The sequence below is a fragment of the Pseudophryne corroboree genome, chromosome 9 (genome assembly GCF_028390025.1).
Source record: "Pseudophryne corroboree isolate aPseCor3 chromosome 9, aPseCor3.hap2, whole genome shotgun sequence".
NCBI lineage: Eukaryota > Metazoa > Chordata > Amphibia > Anura > Myobatrachidae > Pseudophryne > Pseudophryne corroboree.
Genome location: NC_086452.1, coordinates 304979779 through 304993357, shown reverse-complemented (window position 1 = coordinate 304993357; position 13579 = coordinate 304979779). Strand labels below are relative to the sequence as shown.

Sequence of the window (13579 nt, the reverse complement as noted above, 5' to 3'; positions counted from 1 at the left end):
ATAAAGCCCATGAGTTACATGATTGGTGGCTGTACTCATCTAAGCCTCCTAGAGTTCAGCTGGCCAAACTAGCCAGACTGAGTAAAACATAACTACAGCCAGAGAAACATACTGCTCCATGTATAGTAGAGATTGCTATATGGGTATTAGGAATATGTGGCCTTGGTTGACACTGACATTGAGTTGTCTATCATTTCTGCTAACATGGCTCCTCTCAGGTATGACCAGATTTTACCCCAGTTAAAGGTGTTGTGTATACATGGGAACATAGAAGAATGTCCACGAGTGCACCTGCTGGTGGCGATTAAAGTATGACCAGTAAAAATGGTAGCAGCAGTAGCATCCAAGCCTCCTTATCTGCTGATCCTGGCCGGGACTTCCTGGTGTTACAGAAGGTGGTTACCTGGCATAACATTGAAAAACAGAGGCTTAGCTGACCCAGGGGCCGAGATCTACTGGAGGCTAAGGTTGTTTGAATGAAAAGCCCTCTTGCCTGTGAGCATTGGTGAAAGTTTGTCTTAGCAGGACTTTGGCTATATCAACAGATCTATGGCAAATTGTCCAATGCTTTTGAAAATGTAATACAGGTTGAGTATCCCATATCCAAATATTCCGAAATACGGAATATTCCGAAATACAGACTTTTTTGAGTGAGATTGAGATAGTGAAACCTTTGTTTTCTGATGGCTCAATGTACACAAACTTTGTTTAATACACAAAGTTATTAAAAATATTGTATTAAATGACCTTCAGGCTGCGTGTATAAGGTGTATATGAAACATAAATGAATTGTGTGAATGTATACACACTTTGTTTAATGCACAAAGTTATAAAAAATATTGGCTAAAATGACCTTCAAGCTGTGTGTATAAGGTGTATATGAATCATAAATGCATTCTGTGCTTAGACTTAGATCCCATCACCATGATATCTCATTATGGTTTGCAGTTATTCCAAAATACGGAAAAATCCGATATCCAAAATACCTCTGGTCCCAAGCATTTTGGATAAGGGAGACTCAACCTGTAGTGGTAAATGGTAAGGTAAACTCTGCTTTACCTCGTGAAGGCATACCTTACTTTGTGGTGAAAAGTAATTTGTTGTACTATGTAACTTATTTGCAGGGTACAATGGTAGGCCAGTTGCTGGTTCCCCGGAAACACAGCCACCTGGTTTTGATGGTGGCCATATATGGGAGGAGAAAACTCTCCAGTGTATCCAGCAACGGTTCTTCTAGCCAGGCATTCATGCCACAGTAAAAAAATATTGGCAGGAATGCCTAATGTTCCAAAAGACCGCACCCTGTCCAGAATTTAGGGCGCCCTTGGTTCCTCTGTCTATCATTTCCATTCTTTTTGAGCAAATTTGTATGGATCTGATAGGGCCAGTGAAAAATCTGCTCATGGGCATCAGTATATATTGGTGGTGGTGTACTATGCCATCAGGTATCCGGAGACCATACCACTGCGTAACATGAAATATAGCACTATTGCCCAGGAGTTTTTGATGCTGTATAGCCATCTGGGAATACCAAAATAGTTCCTGACAGATCAAGGTACCCCTTTAGTGTCTAAATTAATGAAAGACCTGTGTCGTCTATTAAGGGTGGATAGAATTAACACTTCAGTTACCATCCGCAGACAGACGGCTTGGTCGAACGCTTTAACTAAACCCTTAAGCCGATCATAAAAAGGGAGGTGTCACAGAAGAAGCGAGATTGGGACCCACTCTTACCTTATCTCATGTTTGTGGTTCGAGAGATTTCTCAAGCCTTTACGGGCTCCTCTATGGTAGACAGCCCAATGTGATACTAGATCTGTTAAAAGAATAGTGGGAGCACCAATTGTCTAAAGAGCCTAACATAGGGGGTCATTCTGACCTGAACGCTCGCTGCAGTTCTTTGCAGCGATCAGATCAGAACTGCGCCAGTGCTGCAGTGCGCCGGCGCATGGCTGACAGCTGTCATTGCCTAGCGATCGCCTCTGCCTGATTGACAGGCAAAGGCGGTCACGGGACGGGAGGGGGCGGCACGGCGGCATTTGGCCGCTTTTTTGTGGGCGCAGTCCGGCCAACGCAGGCAGGCCGCATCGGCTGTGAGCCGGGCAGCGACGAGTAGCTCCCGGCCAGCACGCAAAAGCTGCGCTGGTCAGGAGCTACTCCTGAAGTACAAAAGCATCGCCGCTGTGCGATGCTTTTGTACTTTGAGCTCCAATATACTCTGTCTCCCTAGAAGGGCTCTGTGTGAGTTAACTATTCTTTTAACGTATTCATCACTGTGTGTGTGTGTTCTTTTACATTTACAGTATCATGTAAAATGAGTGTGTATCATGCACAGCAGAGTGCTTTTCTCAATCTGGGGGATCTCTACAGTGTACTCAGGATAGTACACATTCTCAGCCTGGTGGATCAGAACCTGTATGGTTAGATTCATTAAAATGGATGATTTCAAATATTTCAAACAAATTATCCCAAAATGAAAAGGAGACGCAATATTTAAGGCAATCTGTAGATGACCTGATGAATAGAGAGATTCAATGGTTATTCCGGCGTCTCAGACCCCTGCTATTTGTCCACAGAAGCGTACTCTGGCCCAAATTATGCAGGCTGATACCGATGATGGGGATGTATCAGAGCCAGAGGAGGGTGAGGTGGACTCGGTAGGGCGGGATACAGCTTTATCACAGGGGATACAAGCCCTGATAGAAGCTATTAGAGATGTTCTGCACATTCCTGATAAGGTGTCAGAGGACGAGAAGTAATCTTATTTTAATGTAAAAAAGGAATCCTCAGCTACTTTCCCTGCATCTAAGGTATTCAATTCCCTATTTGAAGCAACTTGGGTGAATCCTGACAAGAAGTTTCAGGTCCCAAAAAGGTTACTCACATCCTTCCCGTTTCCTCAGGATGACAGAAATAAATGGGAAAACCAACCGATCGTTAACGCATCGGTTTCTAGGCTGTCACGTAAGATAGTTTTACCTGTTCCTGGGGCAGCTTCCTTGAAGGATGCTGCAGACCGCAAGATTGAGACTACTCTCAAATCTCTGTACACAGCTGTGGGGGGTGGCCCAGAGACCCATTATAGCCTGTGCGTGGATCTCTAGGGCCATTGCAAAGTGGTCAGGTAATCTAATTGATGGGTTAGATTCCTTATCCAGGGGGGAGATAATTTTACTCCTTCAGCATATACAGGATTCTGCTAACTTTATGGTGGAGGCCATAAAGGAAATTGGTTTACTCAATGCATGCTCCACTGCCATGGCAGTATCGGCACGCAGGGGCTTGTGGCTACGCCAGTGGACTGCGGACGCGGATTCCAGGAAAGGCATAGAAAGCCTACCTTTCACAGGGGAAGCCCTTTTTGGAGATGAACTGGATACGTGGATATCCAAGGCTACGGTGGGTAAGTCTACATACCTTCCTGCCGCAGCTCCCCCGGCTCCTACATTGCTCCAACTCTGCAGTCCTTTCGGACAGCGAAGTTTAAGAACAAGACCATGGGTTCTTCCACGGCCTTCAAAGGCAATAAAGGTAAACCCAGAAAACCAGTAACTGCAGGTTCACAGGAACAGAACCCCGGTTTTGCTTCCTCTAAGCCTTCAGCATGATGGTGGACCACACTGCCTGGAAGACAGGCAGGTGGGAGGTGGTCATTCCGAGTTGATCGCTAGCTGCATTTGTTCGCAGCGCAGCGATCAGGCTAAAAAACGGCAGTTCTGCTTATGCGGCGCAATGCGCACGTGCAACGTACTATTACAACGAACGATGTAGTTACACACAGGGTATAGCGATGCATTTCTGTCGCAGTGGTTGCCGCAGAGTGATTGACATGAAGTGGACGTTTCTGTGTGTCAACTGACCGCTTTCAGGGAGTGTTCGAAAAAACGCAGGCGTGCCAGGAAAAACGCAGGCGTTGCTGGGCAAACGCAGGGCGTGTTTGTGACGTCAAAACAGGAACTGAACAGTCTGAAGTGATCGCAAACGCTGAGTAGGTTTTGAGCTACTCTGAAACTGCACCAAAAAAATTTGTAGCCGCTCTGCGATCCTTTCGTTCGCACTTCTGCTAAGCTAAAATGCATTCCCAGTGGGAGGCGGCATAGCGTTTGCGCGGCTGCTAAAAACTGCTAGCGAGCGAACAACTCGGAATGACTACCAAGAAGCAATTCAAAAACTGGTATGGACTCAGGTCATTGTTCCAGTTCCACTTCAGGTGCAAAGCCAAAGTTATTATTCCAGCCTGTTTGTGGTTCCGAAGCCGGACGGTTCGGTAAGGCCCATTTTAAACCTCAAGTCGTTGAACCCGTACCTATGGGTGTTCAAGTTCAGGATGGAGTCTCTGAGAACGGTGATCTCAGGTCTGGAAGAGGGGGAATATCAAGGATGCGTACCTTCATATTCCGATTTGGCCGCCTCATCAGGCTTATCTAAGGTTTGCATTACATGACTGTCACTAAAAGTTCCAGGCCCTGCCATTTGGCCTCTCCACGGCACCGAGGGTGTTCACCAAGATAATGGCAGAGATGATGTTTCTCCTCTGGAAACAGGTAGTGAACATAATTCCGTATCTGGACGATCAGTGCGCCGGCGCATGGCTGATTGACAGGCAGAGACGTTCGCTGGGCGGGAGGGGATGGCGCGGCGGTGTTTATTAAGAACAAGCAAATACTCATTTAAAACTGTGTGTTTTGCTATTGTATAGATAACATTCTTATGTAAGTATATGATGATTGCGTAATGAATATCCAGTATTAATATAAATACTTAATGTTAACACAATTATAGTTTGAATTGCAGCTAAAAAACCAAGTCCATGTGCCAGTACGAATATTCAAAGACACTGAGGCTAATGCAGGGCGTCCCCGGAGTGAATTGATTCGTTATGGTTTAAATGAACTGCTGTAATGATAAATCAATTGTTAATAGCCGCTGGCATAAGTTAGCTTATAATTACCAAGCTCCGGTGGATGCTGACAGAAAGTTGGTACGGAATGAGCCGTTATTTCCAGTCGTGGAGAAGTCACAATATGCTGGATGTGCGCTCCACACTGGTGTATTCCGTCTCTACCACTGCAGTCGTACAATGCAGGTTATGGGCCCAAAAAGTGTCAGCGCTGTTAGTGTTGGCAGCGCGTGGACCGCGTTTGTAGCCGGAGTCTGTGTCGGGTCCTATGATGGATAGGCGAGTCCGCAGTCTGGTATTTAAGCTGGACGGGAATTGGCCTCCCGTCTCCCATGCAGTGCTTGGATCAGCTCGAGCGGTGATGCTCCAACAGCGCGGCCGGTATTGTGTTTGTCGGGATCTCTGAATCGGTCTTCTGACCAGTGTCGGGATTCCGGTGTCTGCATTCCGACTGCCAGCATTCTGAATGCTGGTTTGCTAACTGGATCCTGTTTAAAAGGCTAATTCAGTTAAGATTCACCAGTAGTCGGGGTATTACAAAGCAAATATGGAAAACTTGACTTACTTACACACTACAGAATGCAGTTATCTTGAGCTTGGTATATGAATGCTGAACAGTTTACTTTCTCTGGCGAGCTAGGGTTCTGCATATTGTGGATCAAGTTTATACTGTAGGTTTGTAAGAACTGAGAAAGATCATGTGGTCATGGTACGTTTTGATGTACCCTCATACAACTATCCTTTTTGCCTGGCACTTTTACCTCAGTTTTGCTACTTTACCTCAGTTTTATATTTTAGTTCATAGTAGAGTGTCACTCCACTGTAGCCGTCGTCCCTATGGCCGTGGCATTGTACTTAGCTATGCTAATGTGACAAACTGCTGAATTTGTAAATCTGTGTGTCTGAAAATACAAGCTTTTCCCACCTACACTTCTAGCATTCTCAGGCGCATCCGTTCTTCCTAGTTACATCACTTCCACCAGCCCCATGCTATGTGCAAGGGATCCATTACAAACAGACATTCCTTTTCTGATCGCATGACCATAAATTCTCTCTGATACGTTAACTATAGAAATTGCTATTTTTATAGAATGATATCCCTATTATTACTTATGTCCCTAACGAGTGCTGACTGCATTATGAAAAGCAGGGGAGAGTGTGAGATCAGAGATTTTATTTGGCAGCTTCGGACAGTGCTGATATCACAAGCATACACTGTGAGATCTCTCACAGTGTACTGTCCATGATATCGGCGATTTGCCTGCAGGGAAGAGATAATTCCCCATTCCTGGGGAAATGCCTTCTGTTGGCCACGGCAGGGCATACACTGCCCGATGCAGCTGACCAGACACTTAGAAAATAATGCATCGGAAGGACATGCTGGATGGTCAACCGATCGATATTCTCGGATCGGTCGGCCGCATACATTCTACAATTTTCTGGGCAAGCCATCAAATAATCGTAGTGTGTATGCCCAGCATTACATAGAGGTCAGGCAGTCTGCAAGATGCTGCTCCACTGTCCATGTCTAAATACAACTTACTATATTATTCTATATATGTATGTAATATTCATGTTAACGTGTAGAGATTACTACTGTTTTCTTTCTTCCTTTTTTTTTGTCACAGGCAGAACTTAAAAGTTTAATGGACAGCGCCTCATCCTCATTTGATTTTGCTAAGGAGCTTATTAAACACAATCTTGTAAGTTTATCTCTGTTCAATGTAGTACAGTATTGTGGAGGTTTTTTTTTTGTAATTCCTGACTATGAAGAGCATTTCAAATTGTTGCTCAAATTTCACTGCATTCGCAATTGCCTTGTTACAATGGTGCAAATAGTTGTTGGTGGACTACTGGTGTAACAGCCTACAGTCCCAGTAGTGTTTAATATAGATCATGGGCAGATGGTCATTATCACATATACGGTAGTTTTATATTGCATGCTGAGTAACAATATGTACTGAAGACTTTGTACCCCATCATGGAAGTCTAATTTCTGCATTGGTGTTGCCACGGGGCTGGCTCTAACCAGGTTAGACAAATCCAGCTCTGTATGATCATTCACTGTTGATCTGACTTATAATGATCTATTTCTACATAGATGCCTGATCTTTGTATGCCCATCCCTGTCCTAAAATAGCCCGTTCATAAAAGTCTAATGAAATGGTCCCCCAGTTCCCCATTGTCTTTTTTGGTCATTCTTCGTGACATTGATGTACTTTACATGATTATCTTACATATAAAATGCACATTTGTAATGCAAAATCTATGCAGATACAAACATATATAAAAGGCATCTCAACACCACTGCTACACCTATCCCTACTCGCTCCTGCCCTAATGATTTGTGCATATCAATACGAAAGTCATATAACTTAAAAAGAAATGAATGCTCCTACAACTAAAAAAGTCTTCTTTTATTTTTGGGCCCTATAATGAAATAAGGTTTTGTAAATATTAGCCGGTTAAACTAAATAAGTAGTTTTGGGCGGAATTATGGAAAGTATATTTTTTCTTCCTTCAGTTTGTCCAGTTATATCATGCCAGAGTGCTTCCAAAGCAACAAAATATAACATTAAATAGTCACTAAAATAATACTACTAATAATAATTATTATTTATTGTTACGACCCGCCGCTGCGGCGTGCCTCTCCGATGGGTCCCGGGTGCTGCTAGTCACCCGGGATGTCGTGTCGCTTTTGTCTCCTGATCTGCTGTTCCCCACTGGTCCGCTAGGCAATCCAGACGCCGGGCAACAGTGGGGAGATCTGGGATTGCTCTCTGACGGCTTGTGTGTAGTACATGCAGCGCTGCAGCTGCAAATATTAATTCAGGGGTTCTTTCTCCCCTGATGCTGCTGATTGGTTGTAGGATCTGTTATAAGCCTGTCACTTCTGTTATGCCCTGCCGGCTATAGCTTGTGCCAGTCTGTATAAGCTGCTGGTCCTTGTCTGCAGACCTTGCTTGTCCTGTGGATACGCTCTCAGTTTTGTCGCCCGTTTGCATCCAAGCCTTTGCCCTGCCTGCATCTACCTACAGTCCCACTGTGTTAATCCTCTGCCTGCCATTCCCATGTTCCTGCTCTCAGCCTCCAGAGTGTGTCACACCTTCTGTACTGTGTCTACAAGTCACCTGCTAAGTGCCTGCGTTCCACCTCATAGTGCCTCCTCTGTTCAGGCTGAGATCCCTACCCAGTTCTGATTTTAACCCTCTGTGCTCCTGTGTGTTAAACCCCAATTCGTTACCTGTAGTTTCTAGCCTATTGTGAGACCCTGCTGCTAGAGGTTTAAGTCCAGATGGCAACCTAAGTACCAGTATACGTGTCATGTACTAAGGGAACAGTCGGGGGCTGTTATTGGCAGAAGACCTTCTCATTGGCTCTAGGGGTCTCACACAAATAGCGCTAGAGTTTCCTAACCTTATAACCAGCCAGTACATTACTGGTGCTGGAAGTTACTTACCAGTATAGATACAGCGCAGCAGAATCCTGCCAAAGTTCTGGCCAGTCAAATTCAGAATCTGATGCAACAGCAGCAGGATTTATATCTCAGGGTATCCTCCCAAGGAATAGTCTAAGGTCTGTAGGTCCTGTTTAGAGGTCTGTGAAAGAGCCTAATGTTCCCTTCTGGATCGATATTCTGGAGACCAAAAGCAGTTTTTCAACATCTGGGAGAGTTGCATTGCAAGCTGTACTTTAAGTTAAGACCGCAGTCATCTCTCTCCGAGTCCCAGCGTGTCAGGATTGTGGTTTCTCTGCTTCAAGGGGATCCCTACACCTGATCATTTGTCTTGAAAGCTGACCATCCAGCCTTGTGATCAGTCGATGCCTTCTTTACTACCCTTGGCATCTTATATGACGAACCAGATAGAGCAGCATCAGCTGAAGCCCATTTGTGTACCCTGAAGCAGGGATGGGGTTCCGCCGAGTTATACTGTATCAAATTCCATCCATGGGCCATGACAGTGGCTGGAATGATCTTGCATGATCCAGTCAGTTCCGTCTGGGCCTCATGGAACAGATCAAGGATTATTTCGTCCAAAACCCAGCTTCTGAGTCTTTAAATCTTATGCAGCTGGCTATTAGGATTGACCGTCTTATCCGGGAGCGTAGAATTGGAATGGAACTGCCGCCTTTGCCGTCTTCTGCATTAATTCCTTAAAATCCGTAGAGGACCTCGGAGAGCCGATGCAGATCACGGTGTTCCGTTTATCTTCGAAGGGAAAAACCAGGAGGCGAACCCTTGGTTTATGTCTGCACTGCAATTGCCAAGGACATCTTGCTGGTTCCTGTCTACAAATGCCATGAAAAGACCAGGCCTGAATGATCTTAGAGAAATTAATTTAGGCCTATCTTAAATTTCTCATACGTCCTAGAGGATGCTGGGGTCCACTTGTTGACCATGGGGTATAGACGGTTCCGCAGGAGCCATGGGCACTCTTAAGACTTTTCAATGGGTGAGAACTGGCTCCTCCCTCTATGCCCCTCCTCCAGACCTCCGTTTTAGAAATGTGCCCAGGCAGACTGGATGCACTCTGAGGAGCTCTACTGAGTTTCTCTGAAAAAGACTTATGTTAGGTTTTTTATTTTCAGGGAGAACTGCTGACAACAGACTCCCTGCTTCGTGGGACTGAGGGGTCAGAAGCAGAACCAACCTCCTGAAGAGTTTCATTGGTCTGCTTCTGGCTGACAGGACACCATTAGCTCCTGAAGGGAGCTGAATGCTAGCTGTGCCTAGATGCTCACTCCTACAGCACGCCGTCACCCCCCTCGCAGAGCCATAAGTCAGAAGACAGGTGAGTAGAAGAGATCTATCAAGCAGTGACGGCTGAGGTACAGCGCGGCTGGCGGGAGCGCAGCTCGCCATTGCTGCCCACACACACAGGCACTGCAGGGTGCAGGGCGCGGTGGGGGGCGCCTTGGGCAGCATAAACACCTAAAAAAACTGGCGAAAAGTGGGCATAAGATGCCGATGGCACAGCCCTACCCCCGCCAGTATAAATATTAGCACACACTACTGAGTGAAAAACGCGCCATTGCGGGGGTGGAGCTTCTTCCTCAGGCAGCCAGCACACTGCTCAGCGCCATTTTCTCTCTCTCTCTTCAGGCTGCAGAGACAACGCTGGTCTTCTCCTCCACTTCTGACTACAAGTACAGGGTGCAATTAAGGGGGGGCACAAAGTGTTTTGTGGTGCATTACAAGTGTGAATTCTGTGTAAAAGCGCTATTTGTCTGGGGGCATTCTGTGTTCACAGATATTATATACTGGTGCTGGGGTTGTGAACTGGCTGCTCCTATACTGTGTCCCTCTGACAAATTTTACTGTGGGTCTGTCCCCATTAAGTTCCAGTGTGTCTGTGAGTGTGTGTAGTACACGTGTGTAAGACATGTCTGAGGCAGGGAGTTCCTCCCCGGAGGAAGGCATTTTAGGGATACAGAGTTGTAATGTGGTGGCGCTGCCGGCACACCAAGAGCCTGCATGGGTGAAAGAAATACGTGACAGTATGCATCTTATTAACAGGAGGTTAGATAAGTCTGAATCTCATGCTGAATGCTGGAGAAAATCTGTGGAAGATGTGATTTTTCAGGACTCAGTTTTTCCATCTGCAGGCGGTCCCTCTAGGTCACATAAGAGACCATTTGCGAATACTGATACCGACACAGACTCTGATTCTTGTGTCGACGATAGTGACTCTAGAGAAATAGATCATAAATTGGCAAAAAATATACAATATATGATTGTGGCTATAAGGGATGTGTTGGAAGTTACAGAAGCCTCGCCTGTATCTCAGGAGAAAGCTTATTTATATAGGGAAAAGAAATCCAAAGTCACGTTCCCTCCCTCCCTCCCACGAGCTAAATGCTCTCTTTGCAGGGATGTGGGTGAATCCTGAGAAAAAAATTCATATTCCTAAGCGGATTCAGGTAGCTTACCCTTTCCCAGCAGAGGACAGGAAAAAATGGGAATCACCCCCTGTGTTAGACGGTGCACTATCCAGGTTGACAAAGAAGGTTATTCTCCCTGCACCTGGCACGGCTTCACTAAAAGAGTCGGCTGACCGTAAGATGAAAACTACATTGAAATCCATTTTTGTTGCTAATGGTACACTGCTCAGACCCACTATTGCCTGCGCGTGGGTCAGTCGCGCTATTGAAAAATGGTCAGACAGTGTGTCATCAGAAATTGACACGGTTGATAAAGATGAGATACTCCTTAAGTTAGGGAATATCAAAGACACTGCTGCCTACATGCTAGAAGCGATGAAAGATATTGGACTCATGTTCACAAGCCGCTACCATGGCGGTATCAGCTAGGCGGGCATTGTGGATTCGCCAGTGGGATGCGGATTCCAAAAGAAACATGGAGGCTCTCCCATATAAAGGTGAGACCTTATTTGGCGATAGTCTGGATGCGTTAGTGATGGTTTTGGCATTGGCATCCGCATGGCGGGTGTCTGAATTGGGGGCCTTGTCTCACAAGAGCCCTTACCTGATTTTCCATGAAGATAGGGCACAGTTGCGAACTCAACAACATTTTCTTCCAAAGGTGGTTTCTTCTTTCCACATAAACCAACCTATTGTGGTGCCAGTGGTTACTGACGCATTCACTGAGTCAAAGTCTCTAGATGTGGTTAGGGCTTTGAAGATTTATGTCGCTAGAACAGCTTGAATTCGGAAAACAGAGTCTTTGTTAGTCCTGTATGCTCCCAACAAGATTGGGTGTCCTGCTTCCAAGCAGACTATTGCACGTTGGATCAGAAGTATGATTCAGCAAGCTCATACTACGGCTGGATTGCCGATACCGAAGTCGGTGAGGGCCCATTCCACTAGGAAGGTGGGGTCATCCTGGATGGCTGCCCGGGGGGTCTCGGCATTACAACTTTGCCGAGCAGCTACTTGGTCACGGTCAAACACGTTTGCAAAATTCTACAAGTTTGATACCTTGGCCGATGAAGACCTCAAGTTTGGTCAATCGGTGCTGCAGGGTCATCCGCACTCTCCCGCCCGTACTGGAGCTTTGGTATAAACTCCATGGTCAATAAGTGGACCCCAGCATCCTCTAGGACGTATGAGAAAACAGGATTTTAATACCTACCGGTAAATCCTTTTCTCCTAGTCCGTAGAGGATGCTGGGCGCCCGTCCCAGTGCGTACTTTACCTGCAGTTTAGTTATACACAAGTTGTGTTATGTTAATTTCAGCTTGTTGCTGCAATTGATTCGTGCCTATTGACGTGTGTTATGTTGATTGCCATGTGTGCGGCATGGTTGAGGTGTGAGCTGGTATGTATCTCACCACTATTATTAAAGTAAATCCTTTCCTCGAAATGTCCGTCTCCCTGGGCACAGTTCCTATAACGGAGGTCTGGAGGAGGGGCATAGAGGAAGGAGCCAGTTCACACCCATTGAAAAGTCTTAAGCGTGCCCATGGCTCCTGCGGAACCGTCTATACCCCATGGTCAATAAGTGGACCCCAGCATCCTCTACGGACTAGGAGAAAAGGATTTACCGGTAGGTATTAAAATCCTGTTTTCTCCGTCCAACTCAGTTTTGATTCCAGCACAACTAAGTACCGGTAAAAGAGATGCTAGGGCCCTGGCCTTTCTGGATAGTGGTGCTGCTGGAAACTTTATGGATTTTGCCTTCGCCCAGTCTCTTGGAGTTTCCATCAAGAAATTGGCCTCCTCTATCACTATCTATGGCCTCGATGGGAGTCCTCTCCTGAATGGACGAGTGAAATTTCAAACACTGCCCCTCCAGTTTAAGATTGGCCTTTTCATTCTTTTTGGTACATTGTCCCATGGCCAAATCATTTTTGGGTCTGCCGTGGCTTAGAAGCCATAACCCCAGGTAGATTGAAAGACAGGTGAACTCATTTGCTGGGGTCCAGATTGTTCTTCCGGCTGTCTCTCTCTGCCTGTCAGTTCTGCAACCCATTCCAGAAGGTTTGCCACCACAATAATATGCCTGTGCTGATGTGTTTTCTAAGAACAAGGCAGACTCTCTTCCACCTCGTTGTCCATACGATTGTGCTATTAACCTGGTCTGTGATGCTAAACTTCCTAATGGCAAGTTATATGCTCTTTCCTTAACAGAAACCGAGACTATGGAGAACTATATTCAGGAGAACCTCGGTAAAGGCTTTTTCTCTTACGTCCTAGAGGATGCTGGGGTCCACATTAGTACCATGGGGTATAGACGGGTCCACCAGGAGCCATTGGCACTTTAAGAGTTTGAGAGTGTGGAGTGTGGGCTGGCTCCTCCCTCTATGCCCCTCCTACCAGACTCAGTTTAGAAAATGTGTAGAAAATGTGCCCGGAGGAGCCGGTCACAGCTAGGGGAGCTCTCCAGAGTCTCCCTAGAAAAGTTTTATTTAGAGTTTATAGTAGTGTCCGCCCTGCGGGGTCTGAGCCACTTACTCCGCTGACAGGACACTGAGCTCCTGAGGGGTCAGATCGCTCCCTGCCGCAGGGGATCGCTCGCCCCAGCAGCATGCCGCCACCCCCTTACAGAGCTGAAGAATCGGTGGCGAGTGAGACACCGATCCCCCTAGCAGGCGGGGGGGGTCAGTGTGAAGATGGCTGCAGCAGGGTAGGAGCGCAGTATTAACTTCGCTCCGGGAGGCTCAGCGGTACATGGTGCGGCGCTGTGATGGACGCCCTGAGCCAGCGCTACACCCTACA

At 46.3% G+C, this 13579-nt stretch overlaps 1 protein-coding gene across 3 annotated transcripts in view; it reads left to right on the top strand.

Annotated features, from left to right (window-relative positions):
- IFT56 (intraflagellar transport 56) overlaps nucleotides 1-13579 on the top strand; it is a 417739-nt gene that overhangs the window by 187780 nt on the left and 216380 nt on the right. For all 3 annotated transcript variants that reach the window (XM_063940415.1, XM_063940414.1, XM_063940413.1), the window contains one exon: nucleotides 6529-6603. In XM_063940415.1, the coding sequence (XP_063796485.1) occupies nucleotides 6529-6603 (75 nt within the window). The remainder of the gene's footprint in view (nucleotides 1-6528; nucleotides 6604-13579) is intronic.